This window comes from Rhipicephalus microplus, chromosome 6 (genome assembly GCF_043290135.1).
Source record: "Rhipicephalus microplus isolate Deutch F79 chromosome 6, USDA_Rmic, whole genome shotgun sequence".
Lineage (NCBI taxonomy): Eukaryota > Metazoa > Arthropoda > Arachnida > Ixodida > Ixodidae > Rhipicephalus > Rhipicephalus microplus.
The window spans coordinates 87,168,806-87,192,805 of NC_134705.1; the positions used below are offsets into that span (position 1 = coordinate 87,168,806).

Below are 24,000 nucleotides of genomic sequence, written 5' to 3' on the forward strand. Positions count from 1 at the left end.
AATGCAGCGCGTAAAGGTGGGGGGGGGGGGGGGGAGAGGAAGCGAGCCGAGGTCGGTTAGCATAATAATGAAAAGTGAAAGAGATATAACGGGCAAGAAGACGCCAGGTGTTGGTTAGCTGGACTGCAGTGGATGAATGTAGGGGGTGGGTTTATTACGCGGAAGAAAAAAAAAAATCCAGATTTTGACGACCGAAGTTGGGACTGCTTTTACCATGCGAGTGCGTTCATTACATACACAAGTAAATGCGGTATATATTTGTACATGGACTTGAACTTAGATGACAGAGTGCTAATTTTCACTTAAGTACTTCATCAAAAAAACTTGCCAACTAGCGCAACAGCAAGCTATGCGATATAGACGAAGGCTGCTCTACCACTGCACTGTCGTTAAATATAAGCAATGGTGAACAAGCTGAGCTCGTCCTCGGCCATCTTTACTAGATACGTACAAACAAGCTGAGACCATGTCCAGCCCGTAAGGGGTCAAAGATGGCCAAGCTACAGGACAAAAGCTCAACTGCACAGCATGAATTCAATATTGGAAACATCAGAGCACACTGCACAGGACAGCTCTTCTATTTCTACTAAATTTTCACTCAGCAGTTGGTCATTATGAGCCAGCCAGCCCAGCAACAAATTCTCTTTAGGAGACAAAAATTGCACGTCTCAAATGACGTACTATAGAAGTGCCAGTGTACGTGCCATCATGTCCACCTACGGCAAACCACGATGGTCTTACCTCCTTGACTGGAACCTTGGCCTCCGCTGGCGATTTTTGGGGCCACACGTCAACCTGCGTGGCACAACTGGAATTTACACTATGGAACAAAATGGAAAAGATGTGCCACAATATTGTAGAGCTCCTGCTTGCGAATAAGCATTGCCTTATAAGTAAACACACCCTACAACGCGGCCTTTTACTTCGGAATGCTCATTGACAAAATTTTGCATATGTTATCCATAGTAACTTCCCTCGCAAGGGTGCGTGCTTTGTCACGACTCACAAGCGCCAATGTGTGCACACATTTGGTCAAGGCCTACGGCGCATATCACACCATGTAAAAAATTCAGTTTTAAAATTTTACGAACCAAGCAAGACCTGAAATACAATTGTGAGGCATGCCACGGAGGTGGGCCTGGGCTAATTGTGGACACCTGGGGTTGTTATAAAATTCACGTGAAAAATTTAAGTGCACGGGTCTTTTTACATTTTGTCCGCGCCAAAATCCTGGGACCATGTTAATGTGTAGTTTTGCATGCCAACACCGATACGATTATGGGGCTTAGTTGAGGGCTCAAAAACTTTTGACAATTTGGTGTTTTTTAACACGCACTGCACAGGCCTTGAGCGTTACAGCTCCATTGAACTGCGACTGCCGCAGCCGGGACCTAATATACAACTTTCGAGTCAGCAGCTGAGCATCGTAACCGTTACATTACCGTGGCCGGTGCTACCACCACGTTTAACAGAGCAATGTCGTAGCTGCTGATCTAATATGATAGTCAGATTGTGAATGCATACAATAATTAAAAAAGACCATACCATTCTACTTACGCGAGCCGAACGTGTCTATGAGGATAAAAAAAAGTATAGAAAAAAACAAAATTATCTGAAATGCACAACTTCAAAACAGCGTCACGGCTCTGCAATGTGAGCAAGCATCACCTTTTCTTTTCTTTTTAACGCTTCCCCCACTCGAACTTTGCCTGCCACTGCATTCTGGTTTGGTCAAGTTAAGCCACATAGTTCTACAGAAATCTGATATTTGTCGAATGACACTGGGGAACAGCTGACTTGAAAACCATCTGTACATTGCACGACTGCTTTCAACTGTCTGCGAACTTGCCCTTCATACAAATGCTGAATAGCCGAGTTGTTCTTGGGACAATCCCAATAAAACGATAACACCAAAAGGAAACCACTGAGCACTGTGGCAGGATAGGAGTGGTGGCCGAATCAGGGTGTTGCCGAAATTCTCGAGTTGCTCGCGACTGTAGCTAGGTTGGCAATAAGTTTGGGAATCAAAAGACACGCCTGTTAAACTTTTGCCGAGCTGTAAAGGCTGAATACCACAGGCATTTTCCTGGCTTTAAAATGCAGTTTGAATTTTCAATATCTTGTAAAGGTTGTCTACAATATTTACCCACAAAATTAAGCACACCAGGCTCTATAAAGCTTAAAGATTTTAATCAACGCGGGTAATCTTGACAAAAATGAAATATAGTGCCGATCACGGAGAGACGCACGTGCATATTTTATTTGCCCTTTCGAAGCATTAGAATTCCTATCAACATTTGTACGCAGTAAAAAAAAGAAAGAGAGAACCTCACACTGCAGACCGTTCACGCACAGTGAAGCCGATCAACAAGGAATATCCTGGTGTTGCAACAAAGCGCCAATAAACTGTTTTTGTTTAAGCCTGTCCTTCTAGTGAGCTAATATTTTAGTAACATGCACAAACAAATCATTTCTTGACCCATAACTTTTCGTCAGTAATAACTGTAACGAGAATACACAAAAGCGCGTGCACATTCGTTTAATGTGTGTGTGCGTCGTGCCAGCACTTACTAAGAAAACAGTAAATATTGTTTCTGTACAGTTATAGTCGTGCATGCTAATCATGACTTCCTTATTATTTTGTAATAAAACAAAACAGATGATTCACTAGGTAATGATACGATAGTCCCTTATACTTTATAGAACCAGTCCCTATCTGCCCATTTCAAGTGACAGTTATGCTGCATTGATGAGAACTAACAGACTGTAATGCCAGGGAAAGTATAGGGGATGTTATCAAAAGTAACTGTAATGTAAATGGACAAGAAAAAAAAGTGGACGAAAAGATAACTTGCCACAAGCAAGATTCGAACATGTGACCTTCAAATAGCACGTCTAATGCTCTACCACTGAACTACGGTGGCCGTCATTCTCCCTTTACTTTATAGGGTACACATTTTCATTTAACCGAGAACGTCAGTCAGCGCCAGCTGTTACCATTGCGGCGGGTGTGGAGCACTTTTGCCTGTTTGGCATTCCATAGTACATAGCTCAGTGGTACAGCATCGGACGCATTATTCGAAGGTCGCAGGTTCAGATCCTGCCGGTGGCAAGTTATCTCTTTGTCCACTTTTCTTACTTCTCATTTACATTACAGTTACTTCTAATAATGTCCCCTATACTTTACCTGGCATTACTGTCTGTTAGCTCTCATTAATGAAGTGTCTAACAAGAAAAAATGAGCCCTTAAAATTTCACTAACAATTCAGTGTCATTCATGACCTCTCCGCTGTTGAGAAATACACCGCAAAGCTCTTTCTCGAGAGCCAGAGATGTAAAAATGCGGTTTGCATGCTTGCAGCGCCCACCAGCTACGTGCTTACAAACACGCTGAAATGAAGAAATCGGCGCACAGTACTCTTGCTGCCCCCTTGCACAAAGTGGTGGCAACTCTAGCGATTTCAAGCAACACGCAGCGCATCGGCTGCCTCTCCTATTCTACCACCGTGCCACTGAGTCACAGTAAAATCTATAACTCATACGAAATGAATACAGAAATGACAAGGAAGAGATATATGGTATTTATTTATTTATCTCCTTTTTTAGCAAGCTAGTAGGTTGAACAAGCTTTCTTCTATGCTTTTTTTTTTTTTTTCATTGTCCCAAACTAACTCTGTTTCCAAAATAGCATACATGTGACGGTGGCCATTGCCCTTTTTTGAATATCAAAAACTCAGCATTAAGTGAGAAGATTTATCACATACATGCTGCAAATGTGAAATTCAAAAACGTCGGCATTTACTTACGATGGGACCTGGACGATCCTATGGGAAAAGAAATGTGGGAGGCTAGATGGCATTTAGGACATGCCAAATTCTTCACACACTAGCAATTCCCACCTTCAGGGCACCGACAACACACGCTACGGAGCATGCGATACAAACGTAATGTTGGTGAATTTCCACTGCAATTAGTTTTTGTTTTTCGCAATGGGAGCATGACAATTGTAAATTGTCACATAAATGTAATTTGTAATTTTTTGGCTTCACTTATTGGTGACATGCTCTTGCATGTATATACTTACAGCTGGAGTAGGTCGTTCCTGTATGTTATAAAAGAAAGAAGCAAGTCAAGCACTTTTCAACAGCATGAACACTAACCACTGTACTAGTGATTACTGCTGGTGGAGGATTCGGAAGTGACATATTGTGAACTGTCGTACCTCTGCTCAAGTTTTTTATGGAGACATCGCCCTCAAAGAGCAGCAAAGTCCGCATGTGAGCTCTTGCTAACACACATAACTGAACATCCGAAAACAGCGTCATGCTGACCGCAAGGACGTCATGACAGGGCTTTACCCACTGTGACCCTTGAAATGTGAGCCTGCACGTCACCTAGACATGCTGGCACGTTTTTGTGCGTGAAATTATTGCGAGGAAAGGATCGAGCACCATATATTGCAACCATGGTGTAAGAAAAATAATTGAGGTGTTGACACTTCGCCCCACAGCGGGTCCAGATTGTGTTGGGCACTTTCTGTCCCTCTAGGCCCCAATGTCACGGTACCACCCAAGCAAATGCTGCCAGCGTGTTTGCTATAGAATACATGCTGTGTATGTGGTAACCATAAGGGTATTGCGTAGATGAGAATACAGGGTAAGAACCACTGTGTAAAAAAGATATTTTTCTTACACCGTGGGGGCAGTTGTAGTGTTTTTAGTCGTGAAAAATGCAGCATGAATTGCTAGCTCTAGGTACTAGCGTGCACGACAGTTTAAGAAAAAAATACGAAGATAAAAAAAACTTGTGTCTGCCTCTTCGTGCCCAGTCGCTGCACCCCGCACGAAACTGTGGCCAGTGCATGCACTAAAGCCAAACATCTGAATGCGCTAACTGTTGCAGAGGGCAGAGAGTGCCAACACCTAAGCTATTTTTCTTACACCATGATCGTAACAAAACACGATGGTTTGTGAATGTCAGCAGTTAGCATTGGAGCAGCTTTAACTACAGCGTTGAAGCACTAGAGATGAAAAATGCGCTCAGCCCGGCAACACTTGGCAGCTGCCAGCAAAACTAGACCATTACTTGCATGGCTGACTGGTCTCGTCGTGAGGCGACTGCCACTGACAGAAGCGGGCCTTGGGCCAATTCTTCTGTACAGCAAACAAACGTCGTTCGCTGCAGTGGTCCACAAATGGCAAATAATGAATTGCTGTTTACGTGAACCCCCCTTCAGAGAGAATCGATGAAGCGACAAAAGATTGAAGCCATTGCACTTGTCAACGTGGATGACCAGGATAGCTGAGGAAGAAACTCCTGTTCGTGCTGTCGTCGGCATTCTTCATAAGCGTGCTTCTTCACTGCTGTTACCACTGTGAGTGCTAGACCCACACTTGTCCCGCACGACTGCGTTAGAGCAGCACGTAGTACACTTGATTGACACGACAGAACACGTACAAAGACACATTACTCTTACATATAACGCACAGCATCTGGGATCACCTTCAACCAATCCATGATCTCAATTGATTATGTCACTTAATGAAGCCATCGTGTGATGTCAGGATGACGTCGCAAGTTTTGGCATCTTATGGCGTTCCAGTGAACTCACACGATGCACATGATGTCACCATTTCCACAAAGAAGGTTATGGGGTCTGTCAGTGAACGCCCACCTCAAATCGAGAAGGTTTTCGATCAACATCTTCACTATAAAAAGAAGAAAAAAAAAGCACTCACGACAGATGCTGGTGCCAGCAAGTCGGGTGAGCATGGTCGAGATCCATTCTTAACGTCTTTCAAGGGAGTCTTATTCTCCTTTCGTGGTAACTGCAACTTCTTCAGGTCCAAGCGCTCGACTGTCACCCACTCGTCCAGGCGCTTGTTGTCTGGGGACAAGAGCAACAGCCGTGAGCCACTCCAAACTAATAATCGTGTCAAACAAACAACCTTAACCATGGTTAACAAAACTAAAGTCATTGTTGAACATGATACGCATTAGCACAACAGGCCAAATAATGGACATATACAAACCGCGGTCGATCGTTAGTTTGAGCTTGGCTTACTTTGTCTGGGATAACCATTGAAATGTGAATGCCCCAAAAGGTTTACATTGCATTTTTCCGTGCTCTGCATTTCAGCCAAATTCAATGTACCATCTTTGCTGCGCTATTACTGTTTTCCGCACTCCTATCTCTAACAAAAAAATCTGCGACCTCTCCTCCACCCTTACTGTTGAGGCATTCTGAAGAGAAGGAAGAAATTAGAAGCATCGTCTAGTTCAAATGATGAAGCAAACGTGTGGCTGTACTCACAATCAATAAAGTGAACGTAGTACAGGCACTGATTGTCGGGTAGCTCCTTGATGCTGAGGATCTCCGCAAGTGCTGGAAGTAGAAAGAACGAGCATAGGTCAGTGATAACGTGGCTGGTCAGCATCAATTCCCTGGTAGGGAGCAACCATGAAGCACAATTTTTTTCAATGATGACCACTGTTGTGCTTTTTCCCTGAATTTACCCGCCATGCTTATCTAGCAGGTATGTGTGTTACGCTGCTAAGCTGAAGAACATGGGCTAGTTTCCTGGGCTTCATTGCTGAATTTCTGTATACGATTTTCTGCAGCGGCACCTGGGTGCAGCCACGTTTGAGATAATCTGATCATAAATGGCCTTCCCCAGGCCAACGCTTTGGGCCAGAAAAGTGGCCGTTGCCATAGAAGCTGACCATGGCTGTATCACACAGGCTGGTTGCAGCGGAATGTAAGCAAGTCACAACCTTGCACAGCAAGACATAGTTGTGCATGTAATTGCCCGAAAATAGATGATGTTGAGACATTTGTGTTTCTTTGGTGGGTACTACACAGCAGAAATATGCAATATGTTTATTATACTTTGCATTTCTGGCATATGTCCGGCATAGGTAGCTGGAGTTAGAAGCCAACATAGCAGCAACGATGCAGATGCAACCACCTCCTACGATCCGAACTGACCCTTGCTGATAAACAGAATTGGCTATCACTTTATATTATCTCAAACTGAGCACAAAGCACCAGGACAAAGTGTCTTTACTAATGGGATCATCAGGGTTTATTTAGCTATGCCATGCCTGCCAAGCCTTCTCTCCAAGAATTCGAGAAATATTCTTGGAAACACTGCCAATTGCCAATAAATACAGTGCTTTCAAAGCTTCAGAACACAAATATAAGGCAAATAAAAGCACAGGTTTCAAACTTATGGGTCACAAAGTGCACGACAACCCGATAAATTCAAGGTGGAAGCAAACCACTTCCACAAGTGCCATCAAGTTGACTTTATTTTGGTACTGCTGTCTGCTTGCTTTTACTTGCCCAACGCGTGTGCACAGAGGACGCAGCAATGATGGAGACATAATAAGCAGCACTGTCAAAGGCCATGAAACAGGGAAGGCCACAGTACAGTGATGCCACCTAGTTTTGATTGAACAAACTAGATGAATAAAATTGGTTATAGGGGTGAAACGCAAGAACACCTGTGTACAGGGTCTGTCCCGAAAGCTCTCTGTATGTTTCCTAAAAGTTCTCGGTACGTTTTTTTTTTTATATAATGCATTGATTCAATATCAGCTTGTAACTTTATAACTTTTCTGGGTATTTTCCCCCTGCTTCGATTCAGCATCATGCAATCACTTCATGCTTCATCCCATCACTGAAGGCACATTGAGTCATCAATGGGAACGAGGTTTTTTTTACATTGCTGCTGCTTTTTCCATTAACAGAGTCCCATGCCGTGTTTCTTTCAAAGTTCTTCTGATGTTTAGGAGCAAGAAGACGTCCACTGGTGCCAGATAGGAGCTTTAAGTGCTGTCACATCCATTTTGGCCAGCTACTATGCGACAATGGGCTCAGTGTGGCTTGGTGCGTTGTCATGGTCCAAGGTTCAATTGCCTCGAATTTCTTTTTGAATGCAATGATGAAGATGTGTGGTGTTTTATGGAACAAGGTCTATTTGATGGCCAAGGAGCATCAAGTCAGGGGACAAGAGATGCAAACAATGATTATGATAGCTGGCTGTATAAGGGCCTTAAAATTCCTTGAGCTAATGTGGGTAAAAACATAGAAGTATGAAAATCATGAGTGACGTGAAATACGTCTAGTGAGAGTGAATGGTGAAAGGTTGTAACAATAAAACCATGGTGTGGATTTGGCACTGTTTTGAGCCCTCGAAAGAAAACTCCTTGTTGACTGTACCTGTGGCAGAAATTCACTATGAGCCGCAGATTTTCTGTTAAAAGACACAATAAGCATTATTTTTATTTGCAATTTGTTCGTTCTTTCTTTTTTCAGGACTTTCTGGAATGCCACTCGCTGCTCTGACAATTTTGCATATTTTACTAACTTACAGGTCCATAGACTCATTGCAGTAAAAGGGGAGGTATTGTAATAGGGGGGGGGGGGGTAATGCAAGAAAATGCTCAAAGGAACCATGACACCCAATTTTCGATCATAATTTGTGTAATGTGGGTAAATCTTTCATCACCCACAAATAAGCTGACAATATTTAGGCGCATTTAGTTGAGCCCACAATTCATTATTGAATATATTTACAAATACGCAAGCGGCCTGAGAGGCAGGCAACACTGGTGCACTCGGAAGTCATGACATGGAACCTACTGCGTTCTAGCATTGCCTCTACCATGTCAAATGATTTGTTTTATTCTCTGTTAGAATGAGTGTGTTGTATTTTTCATTGATATAGATATTGGTGTTGCGGATTGTGATTAAGGTGACTTTGAGTATTTGTTTGGCTGACAATCTTTTTTTGTATTCTACTTTTTTGTAAACGCTCCCCCACTGTAATGCCAATTGGTGCTGTGGGTAATAATATAAAAAAAATAACAAACAGCCGGCCATGTGAGCATCTGCGTTCGGCAAACAATATTGTTCCATTGTCAGTTGCACGCGAAATCAAGATATTTGAGATTTCTTCTGCTTGGCACTGAAAGTAAACAACTTGCAGCGAGTAAAACTGAGGTAGAATATGCACATGACGTCACAGCTGCCTTGGCAAAATGGCAATCCCCAGCGGTGGGCAGAATTTAGAGCTAGAAACTTCTAGGGCCTGTTTTGCACTGAAATGTTCTTTTACAACTCATATTTCATACCTGTAGAGGCATATAGACTCTCTCCTTTTAGTTTTTGCTGAAAACTACAAATTGTTTGGCGACAACATGATAGCCCCTTTAAGTGCACAGTAATTTGAAAGACAGATTAAATGCATAAAAGAGTGGGAACAAAAAACAAATGTTACATCGATGTATGCAGGAACATAGTGAACATTATACTAGATGATGTCCATCATAGAGAGAAAGGAAAACAAAAGACTGTTACAGCTCACCACACTGTAAAATATGGAACATTAAAATTTGAACAATACAATTACAGAACGAGCGTGGCAACTTGGCCATTGCAAACTATTTTATTTAACATTAAATTTAACACGAATATCAATTATTTTAAATCAGACTCAAAATCCAAGCCTCGTCCCCTGTCATCACTCTGTCCGAAAATTCTAGGTCCATTTTCATTGCATCCGTGAAATTTCTGACACCTCAACAAGGGTGTCATTTCACCCATGAGGACCTTTGGCACCACTTTCGTACAGACTTTCCTCATTTGAGGATTCTCCAGAAAAGATTAATGAGTGTTTCGGGTAATCTACACTCCTCTGCAATCATGCGGACACTTTATCGTTGTTCCTTGTCAAAAAACTGATGCACTTTTTACACCAAGCAGCCTGCGATATCAACAGCTGCCCTGAGCAGTGACGGACTCCCAACAATCTTAGAACCTCTTGCGCCATGTGAAAGTTTGGCTTGGTTTTGTCTCATCACCATTGTGGGCTTTCTGAAGCATTTCGAGCACCTCTGCCACTCATTTATACCCAGTTTCACACCAAACTTTATTGCATAATGCTGCTTCATAAACTGCTCCCCCCCCCCCCCCCCCACTTTTTCTTTAATGAGGGTGCAGTAGATACCACAACATGGTGCACGACATGCCAAAACGATGTCCGCAGGCAACTGAGACCAGGCTGATTTTGAAGCTTACATTCTCCACTAATATCTTTGCCTGAAGCATCGTCAGGCAGCCCACTACAAAAAGGTAAGTATTGAGACAGACCCTGTATTTAGGTTTATGTGCACATTAAGCCCTTAACCATGGATGAGAAGAGCTCACATTTGTCAAACTGTGCCCAACCCGTTCGGGATGAGTCTGGTTCACTCCCTAGGGATAATATCTCCTCATATGCATTTCGAATGAGACTCGCTTGTTTCTGAACTAGTTCGTATGTCACTTTACAGATGGCAGCACTAGCTTGGGAATTTTAGCTTTATATGTGTTTAGGAGATGTTGTTCAGTGAAGGCAACACGTGTGTAGCTTGTGCATTATTGAAGAGAACAAGCCTTTGGTCATCGTGCAGGTCCTCAAAAGCTAACTACAAAAACACTGCAGTTTACTTTGATGACTTCACGTGTTATATTCACCAATTTCTCGACAAAGACACAATTTCACAAAACATGAAACACTATCAGGCCATGGGGCAGTAAAGCTTGTTAGGCTAATTTGACTTGATATACCACTCAATTTTTATAGTCAATCCAAACATGTTTTTCAAAAAGCAAAACATTCAATATAAAAAAAAGAGAAATTTTCAAACAGGAGAAAGTTCAATGAACAAAAGTGTTAAGGGGCTCCCTATTACGGCATTCCTCACAATCATGTTTTTGGCATGTGACACAACATAAATTTCACTGTAGTTATTTCTTTGGCTTTAAACCTACGTGCTGCACAGCTCTAACCATTTCAAACGACAGAATACATTAGATAGATAGATATGTGACGCTTAACGTCCTAGCAACTTCATATGATTATGAGACACGCCGTAGTGGAGGGCTTCGCAAATTTTGACCACCTGGTGTTCTTTAACATGCACCGAGATCTGAGCACACGGGCCTACAATAAAGAATACATTGGCGGTCTTACGAACCAAAACCGTATTATGCTATATGCTGGATAAACTGTCGCTATATCTATGCACATGAATGTTTTCGCAATCTGCTCCAATCTGAACGAGGCCACCGTGTGCCGAACCCACGCCCCTTTGCTCAGCAGAGCTACACCTTAAGTCGTTAAGCTGCCACGGCTGCAATCTGGACACGAGGCTGGTCCAAATGACCCGCCGGACGACTTTGAGCGGCTCATGCAGTGTTATCATGCTTATTACGGTGGGATTAAAGTGATCGCCGCAAAAGCTTCCGACGAGCGCCCGGTATTCACGGCACACGCAGCGTCGTCTGCTACATCCGCATGAAATCTAGCAGACGACACGTGCTGCGTTGCAGCGCCGCCTTTTATCTCAACCTTCACGAAAACAACAACTGCTTACTTTATACTGCCACATGCGGCATTTCAAAACGGCAACTAGTGCCATAAAAAACCCCGTAAGGTGTCAAGTCCACATGAGACACCAGAAAGTACCGGTTCGTTTTGGACGTTGATGAAGTACTTTATTCAGACAAGATGTAAACGACGGGCTTCGTGTTTCAACGAACTGTTGCAGATCAGTCAAAAAGCGTCCTCTAATAGTCACAGGTTGAAAACGTCATTCATACTTACGCCAGTCATTACTGTTGCGCATACGAACTGGCATCCGACATCCCTCAGTGACTTGGGGCTGAAGGGCAAGCAAAACGAATGCGCAATCAGTAAGGGAACTCTTCTACTATCGAATATGCTAGAGGTATATCGACATTAGACGCTTGTCATGGGGCGCGAAAGCAAAACAAGCGGCCAAAGCGGCTCGCCGAGTAAGCACAGTGCACGTGCGGGAGATGCAAATGTCAACAAAATCGCTAGCGCCCCTACGCGGCGCTGGCAAAACCAAAATGGCCGACTTTTGCTCAGCCAAACCCAGAGCTAAATAAGCTCGCGCTAAATCGGTGGCGCAATTTTCAGACAAGTGTAGCACGTTTTCAGAACCCTTGGAGCTTTATGAACGCGTTAAAAATAAACGCGAGGAGGTAGAAGCCCGTTTTACCGTTGATTCGTTGGAGTTTTCATGATCGGCTGTGTCTTCGGTCATGATGCGTCACAAACGAATGCCGAATAGCGCTCTGATTGGCCCACGAAGCAAATTTTGATACGCGAATCAAAAACAACTTGGGATTGCAAAGTGCGCAATTTTATGTCCAATAAATTTTGACTGCAATATATTATTTGTTGTGTGTGACACGTATTACGTTATTTTTTGAAACGCTTTTTGTGTGACGTAACGTGCGCATTGGTGTCGTCATTATGACGCTATCTTCACTACAGCGATGAGTCACTATTGAAACTTTTCCGAGCTGCGTTCTCAAGCTTAAAACCAGCACAGCAGCTCAACTCTTAAAATGTCATTAGCAGAACATGGTGCAAAGCATTACATCCAGTGACAAAATTTGAGAAATATGCTTCCTCAACAATAAATCTAAAACATGACGTCAGCGTGACGTAAACTTATTTACTTGTTTGGTAACATTTATTTGCACTTCACGTGCAAAAAAATTGAACTACTAATAAATACTGTTAGCGCTGTTTGCGTTATTTAAAAAAAAAGTCGCCTTGTACGTCGTTTTATTGACGTTTTGGATGACGTAGAGAATCAACATGGCAACTTACATCGCTAAACAAGTCGTGCCATTGTAGTCGTACACGCCGTGCGTTGTTCAGCCGGTTCAGCTAAGCCCCACAGACCAAAGAGTTTCCTAAAATTCCGCAGACCACGATGACGGAGTCACCGACGGAGCTGTTCGCCTCGGACCCGGACTTCTGCCAGCGCTGCGGCTCCGTGCTGCCTCTGCCCAGCCACGAGGACTACGTGGAGTGCAAGCTGTGCGGCGCCAGGATCGACGTGCGCAACTTCCACGGCCTGGAGACCTTCTCGCGCGTGGTGTTCAACGACCGCAAGGCGGCCCTCAAGAAGGCGGCGCCAACGTCGACGGCCAAGCCCGCCGGACCGCTGGTGGACCGCAAGTGTTCCAGGTGCGGCCACGAAGGGATGACGTACGCCACGCTGCAGACGAGGTCGGCCGACGAAGGCCAGACGATATTCTACTCGTGTCCCGAGTGCCTCTTCCAGGAGACCGAGAACTCGTAGAAGTGTCACGTGTGTGTCAAGACGAAGTGTGTGTTTACCCACGTGCAGTGGTTTGTGAACCTTGCGGGTCGTCTTCGCCAAGATCGACACCGTCGCACTGGCGGGCAAACCGTGCAAGGAACGGAGAAACAGCGCTATAACTGTGTTTAATTAAAGATCTAATGTAGTCATTCTATATTTGTCTGGTCAGGCGGATACAACTGCCCGATCTGTTCGTTTTGCCGACATGTTAGCTGTCAAGTCCATTTGTTGCCTCTTCCTAATATTTTTTGTCTAATATTTTTATTAGGCGTTCTCGAAGTTGCCGTCGAAAAGTTGCAACACGCAGTCTTCGCCAATCCCACTTAGTAGGTATGTGCCAGAGTCTTGAATATAAAAACCAAAATATAAATGCAGCAATACGAATACAAGAATGGTTTTGTTGGTTCCTGGAGGAACGGCTCAACTCTTCTCTTGTGGCTCGTATCCGCTGTGGGGGATTGGCCAAGAATTAAGTGGTCTTATAAAATATCATGGAGATTTAGAGTAATAGAGGTTAGGGATGCTTGGAAACTATGAGGACGAGAGATGGATTTACTAGCGCAAAAAGACAGAACACCCAATTTTACGTGCGTTTTGCATATTGTGATGGCTGGAGATAATTTTAGTATGCCTCGATATCAAACGATTTAGTATATTAACCATGCAATGAAATCAATGCATTGCTGCTGACTGCATGAGCACGTAGTGGTGCTCGCCAGAACTATTGCTGGCCGAAATGACGACGCATGGCACGGGCCTGTGATTGGGCACATGTAAGGTTAGAAGCGATCATGGCGAGGGATCAAAACTGAGGTTACTAATGTGTTTTCTGTGCTTTTTCATGTAACCCAAGACAGACCTGGTCGCATCAAAACGATCACTGCGACTACAAAGCAGTGTTGAAAAATTCAAAGAAGGCCCCGACACCAACTCTCAAACAAAATTTCACCAGATTTCACGAACTCTTCAAAACGGCAATACAGTGATAGCGGTTAATGGTGGTTATAAAGTCATTTTTGCTTTCCTTTGATGTTTTGCCTTTTGAAAGCTTTTTCTCAGAGAAAATATTTGTTTTTTTTTAATGCAGAGGAGGGATTTATTATTTCTACAAAGATCACTTTCATTTTTTTTTCTCTGGCAGTAGTGTGACTGTTAAAGTGTTCGATAGAGAATGCATGCTAGCAACGCGACAAGTTAGTTATTCATCAAAATACAGGTGGTGCACTGTTTTAGGATTCCCTCGAATGTGCACGTGTAGTAACGGCGAATGTGTCCTCCTCAGTCGCGCAACATCTTTTGATATTGGAGACAGTGTTCTAACCTTTGGCAATAATTTGGTGAGGCTTTTTAGTCCTTCAGCATGCAGCAAAAGGAGATTTGGCTATCGGTCCTCTTAAGTAAATGCTTAGCCATTGTTTTATCGTGCCTGCAGGTAAACGTATAATTGAGCAGTAATTTTTTCCAAAATAAAATAACCTACATATTATAACGACTTGGTTTTAACGAGGTTTATTGGCCGTGAACTCGGGAACGAACAAGCGCAACGGACCCAAAGATGGAGCCCACGTTCAAAGACGATGATGATTGTCAGCCAGAACAAGTGATGATGATTGACTGCTGTCCAGATGAGGATGAAGCGTATAATAGGTGCCTACACTAATTCCCGTCACGTGGAAGCGGCCAGCCTGGCCGCTGCGGGCGGGTAGTCAAGATGACGAGAAACGTCGTGTGAAAAGCTTTATGCGGGAAACGTGTGCAATTTCGGTGCTGCGGTAACGGCAATCAGTTGGCACGGCAAGAGGCATCACACGATAGTTAACAGGTAAAGTCTGCTCTAAAACTACATATGGGCCGATGAATTGAGGCTAGAACTTGTCGCACAGACCAGGTGTGCGAATTGGTGTCAATAGCAGCACCTCGTCACCCGGTCGGAATGATACCACACGATGAGAGGTGTAATAGACGACTTTCCTTGCTTTTTGCATAGCTTCAGTGTTCATATGAGCACGCTGGCAGCACTGAGAAAGGCGAGAAACATATTCTTCGCAAAAAGACGGTGATGGAGGGACATTGCTGGTGAAGAAAGAAACGTCGATAAAGAAAGTAGGTGAACGTCCGTAAACAAGATAAAACGGTGAGTAGCCGGTTGTGCGCTGAACAGCAGTGTTGTAGGCGAAAATGAGGAACGGTAGAAGTTTATCCCAGTTTCTGTGATCCGGTTGAATGTACAAGGGCGATCATGTCGGCAAGGGTTCGATGAAATCTCTCGGTCAGACAGTTAGTTTCAGGATGGTAGCTAGACGCCGCCTTGTGTGTAGTACCAGAAACACGAAGAACTTCACCTAAAAGCTGTGATATATTTGATGACTAGAACCTAAAATGCAAATTTCACCGCGAATTTGGACGCACACCAAGTCTACAAAGAAAACACACCCATGAGGTCATTATGGCTAACCGGTTGTTGGCCAATACCCCAGCAAAGGTGCGTGTCTCTGTTCAAGGTTCCACTTTACTCTATTCTTGCTGCATGCCGTATGTGAGTTTGATTGCCTCGGTTCCTTCTACTTGCTTGTTGACTTAATTACTTTTTGTTGTCACTATAGATCGACCTACCATATTGCGCACATCTGTATATGAAAATGGGGTTTCTGAAGCATCACCTGACCTGGTGCCGAAGGAATTGGCATACTCGGCAACGTTCGGCTGGTACGGCACATTCTTTGTTGGAACCTTTCGTGTGTCCTATTGCAGCAATTACTCCAAAAGGTGCCATGCATTAGCTTCAAGTACCCTTTACGGTCCCAGAACTGCTACTTTACTATACCATGTTCTTATGCTTGCTTCGCGGAAGACCCCACCATGGCTATTGGAAAAAACTCACAGTTTCGGCTCAGGGCAGAAGCAACGAATGTGATAGCTACACATCGGGTTGTTATACAAAGTAAGGTTAGGAGGTTGAGAAACCGTACGAAATGTAGTAAACACGGTCCATTGGGCTAGACTTGACAAAAATGCAGTTACCGCAATATCTAAACAGGTGCTGTGAATAGTTGACTGCGACATCCGACAGAAGGCGAAGTCCAATTCAGCATAGAGAAACTCGATAAGCCACTGGTTTTCACGTCGAATGACATTAACTTTGAAGTCTCCAGTGAATATCACCAGCGTATCCTGCACGGAAGTTGTGCAGCAAGACGTTTACGACGGCAGTCCGCAAAGTTCACTGTTGCGACAACGAAGCCGTACGATGTTTTAACGGCGCATGCGTCACCAGAACTCATCTGGGGCAGCGAGTTGAGCTTGTTGGTCTAAAATGAAAGCGATGGTGTGCATTTTGATGGGATCTGAATGATGGGGCCCCTCCACTGATCAAGCCATTGGGCACGGAAAAGCATGTATGGCTTGTCCAAAAAAAAAGTGCATGTTTTGTTCAAGAATGTTTATATCAAGCTCATTGCCAGTGGTAAAAGGTGCATGTACATAGCTCGCTGTTATCTATCAGAAGCCCACATAACTTTCGTACGACGAGATGATGTGTGTATGAAAGCGTGTATTTCTGCCGAAGTAAGTTCAAAGTTGTATCTTAGCTGAAGGAGTGGCAGAGGTCACTTCTTATTGCCTGGTACTTCACCCTATGTCACCTCTGCGGACTCGTAGTTCTGTGCTATCACCTCATGAGAGAACAAATGACAACCAAACCTGTGAGGCCGCGACTGGCTGCAGAGTGGCAAAGTCTGTACTAGAGTAGAACCTCGAGGCATTGTACAGATAACACAAGAAAACAAAAGCAAATACCTTTATTATTGCAATCACATCTTCCACACATTCATTATGTTAAAAAGTGAAGCCAGTAAGTAGGTAACACTCGTCCCACCTTTGTTGCACCAAGTGAGATATGTATTTCGATTTTGTGCATGTGGCTTGTGTTAACAGCAATGATCAGCCAGAATAAAAGAAAAAAAAAATGGGAAACAGCAATATATATGGGGTCAAAGCTAAATAAACTTTCTTTGAAATATATATTTCAATAGAGAAATACTAAGTGCAAACAAAGGTACCAGAATTCAAGACCGCATGTTACAAAACATACACCTCGAAAATTACCATTTGGGTTTTCTTGTAGCTAGTAAATGATTGTACAATGATTTTTCAAATGTAAAAGCAACTGTGGAAGACGGCATATGGCCCTAAAGTGTAAATTTTGAAACTTAACACACATTTTAAGAATGACGAACTTTAAAATTTCCTCAGACTCGTATTAGGGAAAGCAATATTCACTTACAGATGACAGTGCTCAGAATTAAATGCGGAGACCTTACAAGTGCTAAAAAAATTGCAATTACTGATAATTGAAGATGTAGTCATATCGGGTGTCTTCCAGCAAAAAGATGTTTTTGAACAAAAACAACGATGACTGCAAGAAGGTTTAAAGGACCCGTAAATCATCCGGAGGTCGAAATTCAGTTGTGGTGAAGAAATTGTGCGCGAGTCTACGACAAACACAGAGCCGCGAGAATTTTATGAAAAAGAGCCGTAATAGCAGAGTTAGACTTGTTTAATTATCGAAAGCACCACGATTCCTTCTTTCACTCTCTCCTGCGCTACCCCCATGGTATCCTCTCCCAAAGCAGCTTTGCCCTCTCGCCGAGTGCCTTTCCCAATGTCGCGTAGCATATCTTATCGCTGACGCGCTGCTTGAAACATTATCTACTTCCGATTGCCCAGACTCCTTCAACTCGGCGCTTGTTGGCGAACCGCGCCTGCCGTGCCGGCCCGTGCTTATATGAATTGTGCCAGTATGGACGGTGCATTGCATCCATGCCTTCAAAGGGTGACCACCACTATGGACTCGTACGTACGACGAACAAGAAGCAGCGTGGACAGCTGCTTGCAGGCTAACCGGAAGTCGTAGGCTCTTGCTCGACCAATCACAGCACATTTGTGGCTAGCATGGATATTTGAACGGCGCTTCAGAGATATTCGTACGGCACGTCGCGCAGAGGCCCGAAAGGCCCGGAAAGAAGGAGAGATTGTTTCTCAGAATTTGTGGCTTGCTGGCGACTTGAAGAGCTGCCAAGTGTAGAATTGTTGATCGCGACGGCATTCTGCACACGATTCACGCGTGCAGAATGTCTGAAAAAAATATTGGAGGTGGTGTATAGGCCCTTTAAGAGGTTACATGCAAATATAGTTTCAGTCAAGGCTATTTGGGACACTGCAGCTTTGCACTACAAGGTTTTTATAAATCTATAACCTATCACAGAATACCATGATATTACCAGCATGAATGGCAGCACGGCATGTTAGTTATTGTAAATTGTAATAATCATGCAGCATCCGCTCTGGTTAAAGGGTGCACCATCGAACCAGACGATTATGTTTTCAGTAAACCGATGTTTCTTGAAGTTCAACACAATTATGGACATGCTAAATGTCTTTATCATTGCTGAAAACACTCAATCTGCCCGCTTTGCTACTTCATGTAAAAAAGAGAAGACGCACTGAGGTTACTGCAAATTTCTAGAGAAACTCTATGCCAGCTACACATCGAAATGTGCTCACTGTACAGCGCCACTTGCTAGATTGACAAGTAAACGTTGAAAAGGTGACGTACCTCCATCAAACATGAACACATCGATTGACTGTATACATAATGGGCATTAAAAAGCATTTCAGAACACCTTACCGTACACTTCAAAATAAATCGCTCCGGTTCCCTCATTTGCAAAGTGGAGTGAGCACTCCAAATTTAGAATTAAATCACATGACATTGACATTCAGAAGGCTTGGCAATAGGTCGTGACATAAAAGGTAACATTAGAGCATGGAAGTAGTAACACGCACAGTTGTGGATGCAGTTGGATGCAGTTGTGGTGATTTAATCATGTGACGTTGGGCTTTAAAGCACAACGCAATAGCCACTATGCTATCACGGCTGTTACTGCACAGAAGAATGATTAGGAACAATATGTCAAGACTGCATGACCTTTTGGCTGCAACATGGCAACAAAGTGTTAACATATGAGCAACAAAAGCAACTTTTTTAAGCATCGGTGCGGCACTTAGGAAGAAAACTTAAAAGAACACCATCTTTGGCATCATGCAGATCGATTAGCAACAATGGCACACTAGTGAAAATAACTGCAAAGTTTGCCAGCTTGCACCAGTGCAATGTTGACACTGTTGCAATCAATACTGCCAGAGTGAGCAATGGCAAGCATTGTGATAGCAATGTCGTTGAATAGCAGTTTATAGTCCTCAAACCCCGTTTTCCACAAGGCATCATTTTGATCAACACAACTGGATGCCAGTGCTGCAAAGGTACTCAAACATGATCATAATTACGCTTCCTAAAAAATCTAAAGCCGCTCTTATTTCATGCTTTCAGCTTCTTATTAAAGGCAACAACAAACTGCAGGGCCCTTGTTTTAAGCGAGCAATCATTTCACAGATATTGAAGAAGCATTTATGGAAGTTGTAGAGGCACATTCAAGAAGACAGGTGGTTAGGCACAGCACTTCTACACTAAACAGAATCTACATTCTTGTTAGACACGGTGTGAGTTTGCAGCGGCCATGCCTGAAGAAAAGAGTACACTGTACAAGAGACGACTTGCCATTAATCGTGTCAGATGGACTCTGGAACACTAAGCTTGTACATATCCTCACTGTGCAAGCCTGCAGACAAGCTAAGGCAGCTTGGCATGTAAACCCTGCGAGATGTTCAGTAGTATGCTGGTACAGTGCTACAATAGCGGCCTCCGGTGTCTTGTAACTGGACGTTTCTTTTGAGTCGGCGGTTCCTCAGAACCACAGCGTTGCCAATTAATATCCTAGAATGCACTCTTCAAGTATGATGGAGTGAATGAAATGAAAAACTCCAATTGCAGAAGTTTTTTTCAAATTGCAAGACGTTGCAAAACAACACAGTCCGCAGCCATACACGTGGAGGACATTGTGGAAGTACTGCGAAACCCGCCTTGACGATGCCCGTTGCTGCTTCTTGAGAAATGCCGAAGGTGCTGCTCATTCTTCTTCGCTTGAGCTTGAACTACTGCTGCTGCTCCACCCTTTCCAGCCATGCTTGTGCTTATGCTTGAACATCTTCTTGGGCTTGAGCTACAATCCGATCACCAGAAAAAGAAAAAAAAAACTTGTTTAAAGGGACACTAAAGGTAACTATTAGGTCTACGTTTATTGTTGTAATAGCAGTCCCGAAAGATTGTAGTGTTACTTTTGTGCCAAGGAAGGGCCTATTTTGAAATAAAATCACGTTTTAGTAATCCGCATTAGGTTATCGCACTTCAAATTACCCGCCTCAAGAAGCGGACCAACCAGACCGGCCCGCATCACTGTTGCTGTGCTCAACGTTGCCCGGCTTTACTGTGCTACTAGCTGCAAATCGAAAGCAGTGAGAGTCACAGCACCAACACTGGCCATTCATCAATTTCCCGCCATTGGCTCCGAGACAACAGACATTTTTTTGTTCAACTGAGCCCCGCTAGATGGCACCATCTGTCCAGTGTAACTACGCGAAAATTGAATTTTTGGACTACTCGTGCAATTCCCCATAGTAACGTTTGGCAGTTCTTTTTTGCATGAATCAAACCGAACGAACAAGCAGCATTCTATTGCGTCTCTCGATGCACGGAAGGTTCTTTATTTAGTGCATCTAGATCAATTACTTGTGTTTAATTGTAGGCGGTCCGTTTGATGCCATCATGATGATTCTGAGAATGTTCTACTGCGGCGCATGTGTTCTTGGGCTTTTACGTTAATTTCTCGGTAAGTAGGGCACTGTTGTTGATAATATTGTCATTTTAGATGTCATACTTTGAGCTTTCACTCTGACGTAAATTGTTATTCGACTTGAGTGTCCCTTTAACAGCAGCGCTATGCACAGTGAAATATCGTCACTGACAGATTATGTGCATGCAAACTAGATGCACAGGGATCTTCTACAAAAATACTACCCAATGTTTTCCAATACAGGGTGGTTCGTCAAGAGACATGCCATTACTGGTAGGCATGTGTGAACAGTAAATTTTAGGTTCGAAGCGAATAGTGATTTAGTCTAACTATTTTGAAGCGAATTTGAATAGTATATATCAGATATTAAAAAAAACTTAGCACATTTGTCACGATCCAACTAACCTGAACAGTACTTTTTTTTTTTCAGTTGGAACAAAACATGCACCAATGTCATTCTTTTTGGCTCAAAGACTGTGCAACCAACTTTGAATAGTATCACAATTTGACTTTCGGTAGATCGCAAGCGATAACCTAGGAAGTATATTACATTTTAACATTTACTCAGAGCACATAAGCCAATATAATAAGCTTATAAACTTATAAAATGATGAATATATGTGAAAGTATTATGTTTATTTAACCTTGAAGTGGGGCTTCACAGCAATTTACATTTCCCTAATGTAGACGTCTCTATGGCAGAGCACCCCTCCACTGCACTAGAACCACCTTCACAATTGTGTTATATTTGACCTATTTCTTTATTTCAAATACTTTGAAATTTTGAAAAACTTAAATTTGAATCGAAGTAAAATTCAATACTACAACATTTATTCAAATATTTGAAGTGCTCAAATATTCTCACAAGCTTAATTATCAGTAATAGCCATGAGGTTTTGAATAAAAATCAATCCATAATTAACAAAAAGTACAAAGCCAAATAAATTTTGACACTTTTTTTCCAGCAATCTCCCTAATTGACAAAATTTAAGCCCACACACTGTATTGATTATAAAAAATAAATGCACAATAGCAGCTACAAGCAGCAATAGAACAAGTGGCTTCGATGTCAGCAGTGAAGTCATTAGCTTTTAGCAGTGATCAATGACAATTATGAACAGGTCTCATTAATAGAAAGACAACCATACAAGCCAGGAATGCACTCTTAGTGAGGTCAACACTTCGTTGCATGAATTAGTACCGCAGATTACATTAAGTTCTCATGATACATGCCTTCTTCGCCAAAGCTGCACCGGCAAGCGCCGTAGCACCGACGGCCAGTCCTGTTCCAAGGGTGCCGGCACCGATGGGAAGTGGCATGCTGGACTTGGGCTTGTGTCCGTGAGACTGCGTACGCAAAAGAACGAGAAATGTGGATACGTAGAAAACGCAGAAGCCTGCGCTTTCTACACAGTATTGCTGAAAAACAGTCGAGTGTGTGACTCACTAACTTTTTTTAATTATACAGTTGAACCCCATAATAAGAGACACACACCAGGGAGCAATTCCTGTCTTCTATATGAGGTGCCTGTTATAAGTAGGTTACGTTTACATTTTCTTATCAAACCCAATTTCTATGTAGGCCCACTGGTATCTCTTATACCCACTTGTGTCTTACATCAGTATCCTTATAAAGGGGTTCAACTGCACTTAAAGTGACCAGAAATTAGAGCAAATTTGCACTGAAATAACTGTTTGCACCTCTCTGACTTTGTAAATGTACTGGGATTGCTGCGCAATGTTAAAATTTGGGGGGAAAAAACATGAAAACTGCATGTCAGCAGACCCAGGCTAGTAGAAGCAGCACAGTGCAAAAGCTTTGTTGGCACTTGAACTGACCACGAGCATTTTTGAAATTAATTGTCCGAATGATAGTGACGCATGGCATAATAAGCACTGACGTGCAACAGAGCACCACAGTGATTCCTCCTATTATGTTAATGCACGACGGTGTTTCTCATTAATACCATGCACCAATGTTCTCAAACAATACAAGACCAACAAATACAAAACACACTTAACAATGTACATTATGAAATAGATTTTTTCAAAGCACTACATTTGCCTAACACTAATTTACACACATAAAAATGTATTACCTATACAAGACAGTGGCCTATAAGTTTGCCCATAACAAGGACACTGCGGAATTAGTGCTCACAACAGACAATTCATGCAACTAATGACCGATATGGCTCATGTCAACAGCTGTTAGTGAGCCTAAAAACAATAGAGTCAGATTCAAAGACCAAGTGCAACTAGGCTTCACTTCAACTAACCTCATAATGAGTGAGTAGTCATATACAACTTATGCATTGTCAGTAAAGACACAGGACAAGAACTTGCATAATTTTCATGTTAGCCACCTCCAAGCAGTAGGTAACCATCTGGTGCGTGCACCTAACGGTTGTTGCTATGACCCTGGTCCGGACATGCCACCTCCGAGATATCTGAGGTCACGCTAAGGGGCCACATGTTCCATGTCGCACTTGCTTCACACTTCATTTCTAGAAACAGCAATAGTGACATTTCTTTTAAAGGCAGCTGTTTTTACAAGCTGCTCCTCTTGTTTCAAATGTAATATTTTGTATGTTTGAATGTGTGCTTTGCACTAGTGATCCACTACATTCTTTTGTACGCTCTAAAGCTTTGTAACAAATGGCCTATAAGTGTTGCACAGAAGAATGAAGACAGACGAGTTGATGAAAATGTGCAGCTTCACGCAAGAGACACAGAATGAGAAGGGCATGCCAGCAATGGTAGAGGCAACAGATAGATCAGGTTAGAACAAGTCATGCTCAGTGCCGACTGGTCATCAAGGACAGATAATGTTAGAACAAGTCATGCTTCGTGGCGACTGGTCATCGTGCGATGTTAGTAATGTCAGTCGTAGATCGGGGCAGCATTCAAGTCGCCACCGGTGCAGTGCAATCTGCAAATGCGCACGTAATCCACCTTGTGATGCAGGCCCGAAGAGAGGGCAGCTCCCGCCACAGCTGGCACCAATCCTGCCTTGTGACCCTGGCACAACAACACAATGGTCACACAAAACACAGAT

The 24,000-nt window shown here is 43.1% G+C and overlaps 3 protein-coding genes across 9 annotated transcripts in view; 1 reads left to right on the plus strand and 2 right to left on the minus strand.

Moving 5' to 3' along the window:
- Positions 1-12,165, minus strand: part of Tip60 (Histone acetyltransferase Tip60) — a 39,730-nt gene extending 27,565 nt beyond the window's left edge. For 2 of the 3 annotated variants that reach the window (XM_037418998.2, XM_037418996.2), the window contains exons 1-5: positions 12,076-12,164; positions 11,655-11,712; positions 6,314-6,385; positions 5,739-5,887; positions 742-795 (exon numbers count right to left, since the gene is read on the minus strand). In XM_037418998.2, coding sequence (XP_037274895.2) covers positions 742-795; positions 5,739-5,887; positions 6,314-6,385; positions 11,655-11,712; positions 12,076-12,120 — 378 coding nt within the window. In that variant the 5' untranslated portion in view covers positions 12,121-12,164. Of the gene's footprint in view, positions 1-741; positions 796-5,738; positions 5,888-6,313; positions 6,386-11,654; positions 11,713-12,075 lie in introns of all 3 variants that reach the window. The other variant, XM_037418997.2, reaches the window with a different exon arrangement.
- Positions 12,166-12,660: 495 nt separating this feature from the next.
- Polr1H (RNA polymerase I subunit RpI12) lies at positions 12,661-13,348 on the plus strand. Its single transcript, XM_037418995.2, has one exon. It carries the CDS (start codon positions 12,802-12,804, stop codon positions 13,171-13,173), a length of 372 nt encoding a protein of 123 aa, XP_037274892.1. The 5' UTR covers positions 12,661-12,801; the 3' UTR covers positions 13,174-13,348.
- A 3,626-nt stretch (positions 13,349-16,974) lies between these two features.
- Positions 16,975-24,000, minus strand: part of LOC119167502 (galectin-4) — a 31,699-nt gene continuing 24,673 nt past the window's right edge. For 3 of the 5 annotated variants that reach the window (XM_037418992.2, XM_075866165.1, XM_037418994.2), the window contains 2 exons: positions 22,176-22,289; positions 16,975-20,312 (listed from right to left, as the gene is read on the minus strand). In XM_037418992.2, coding sequence (XP_037274889.2) covers positions 20,220-20,312; positions 22,176-22,289 — 207 coding nt within the window. In that variant the 3' untranslated portion in view covers positions 16,975-20,219. Of the gene's footprint in view, positions 20,313-22,175; positions 22,290-23,897; positions 23,964-24,000 lie in introns of all 5 variants that reach the window. The other 2 variants (XM_037418991.2, XM_037418993.2) reach the window with 1 other exon arrangement.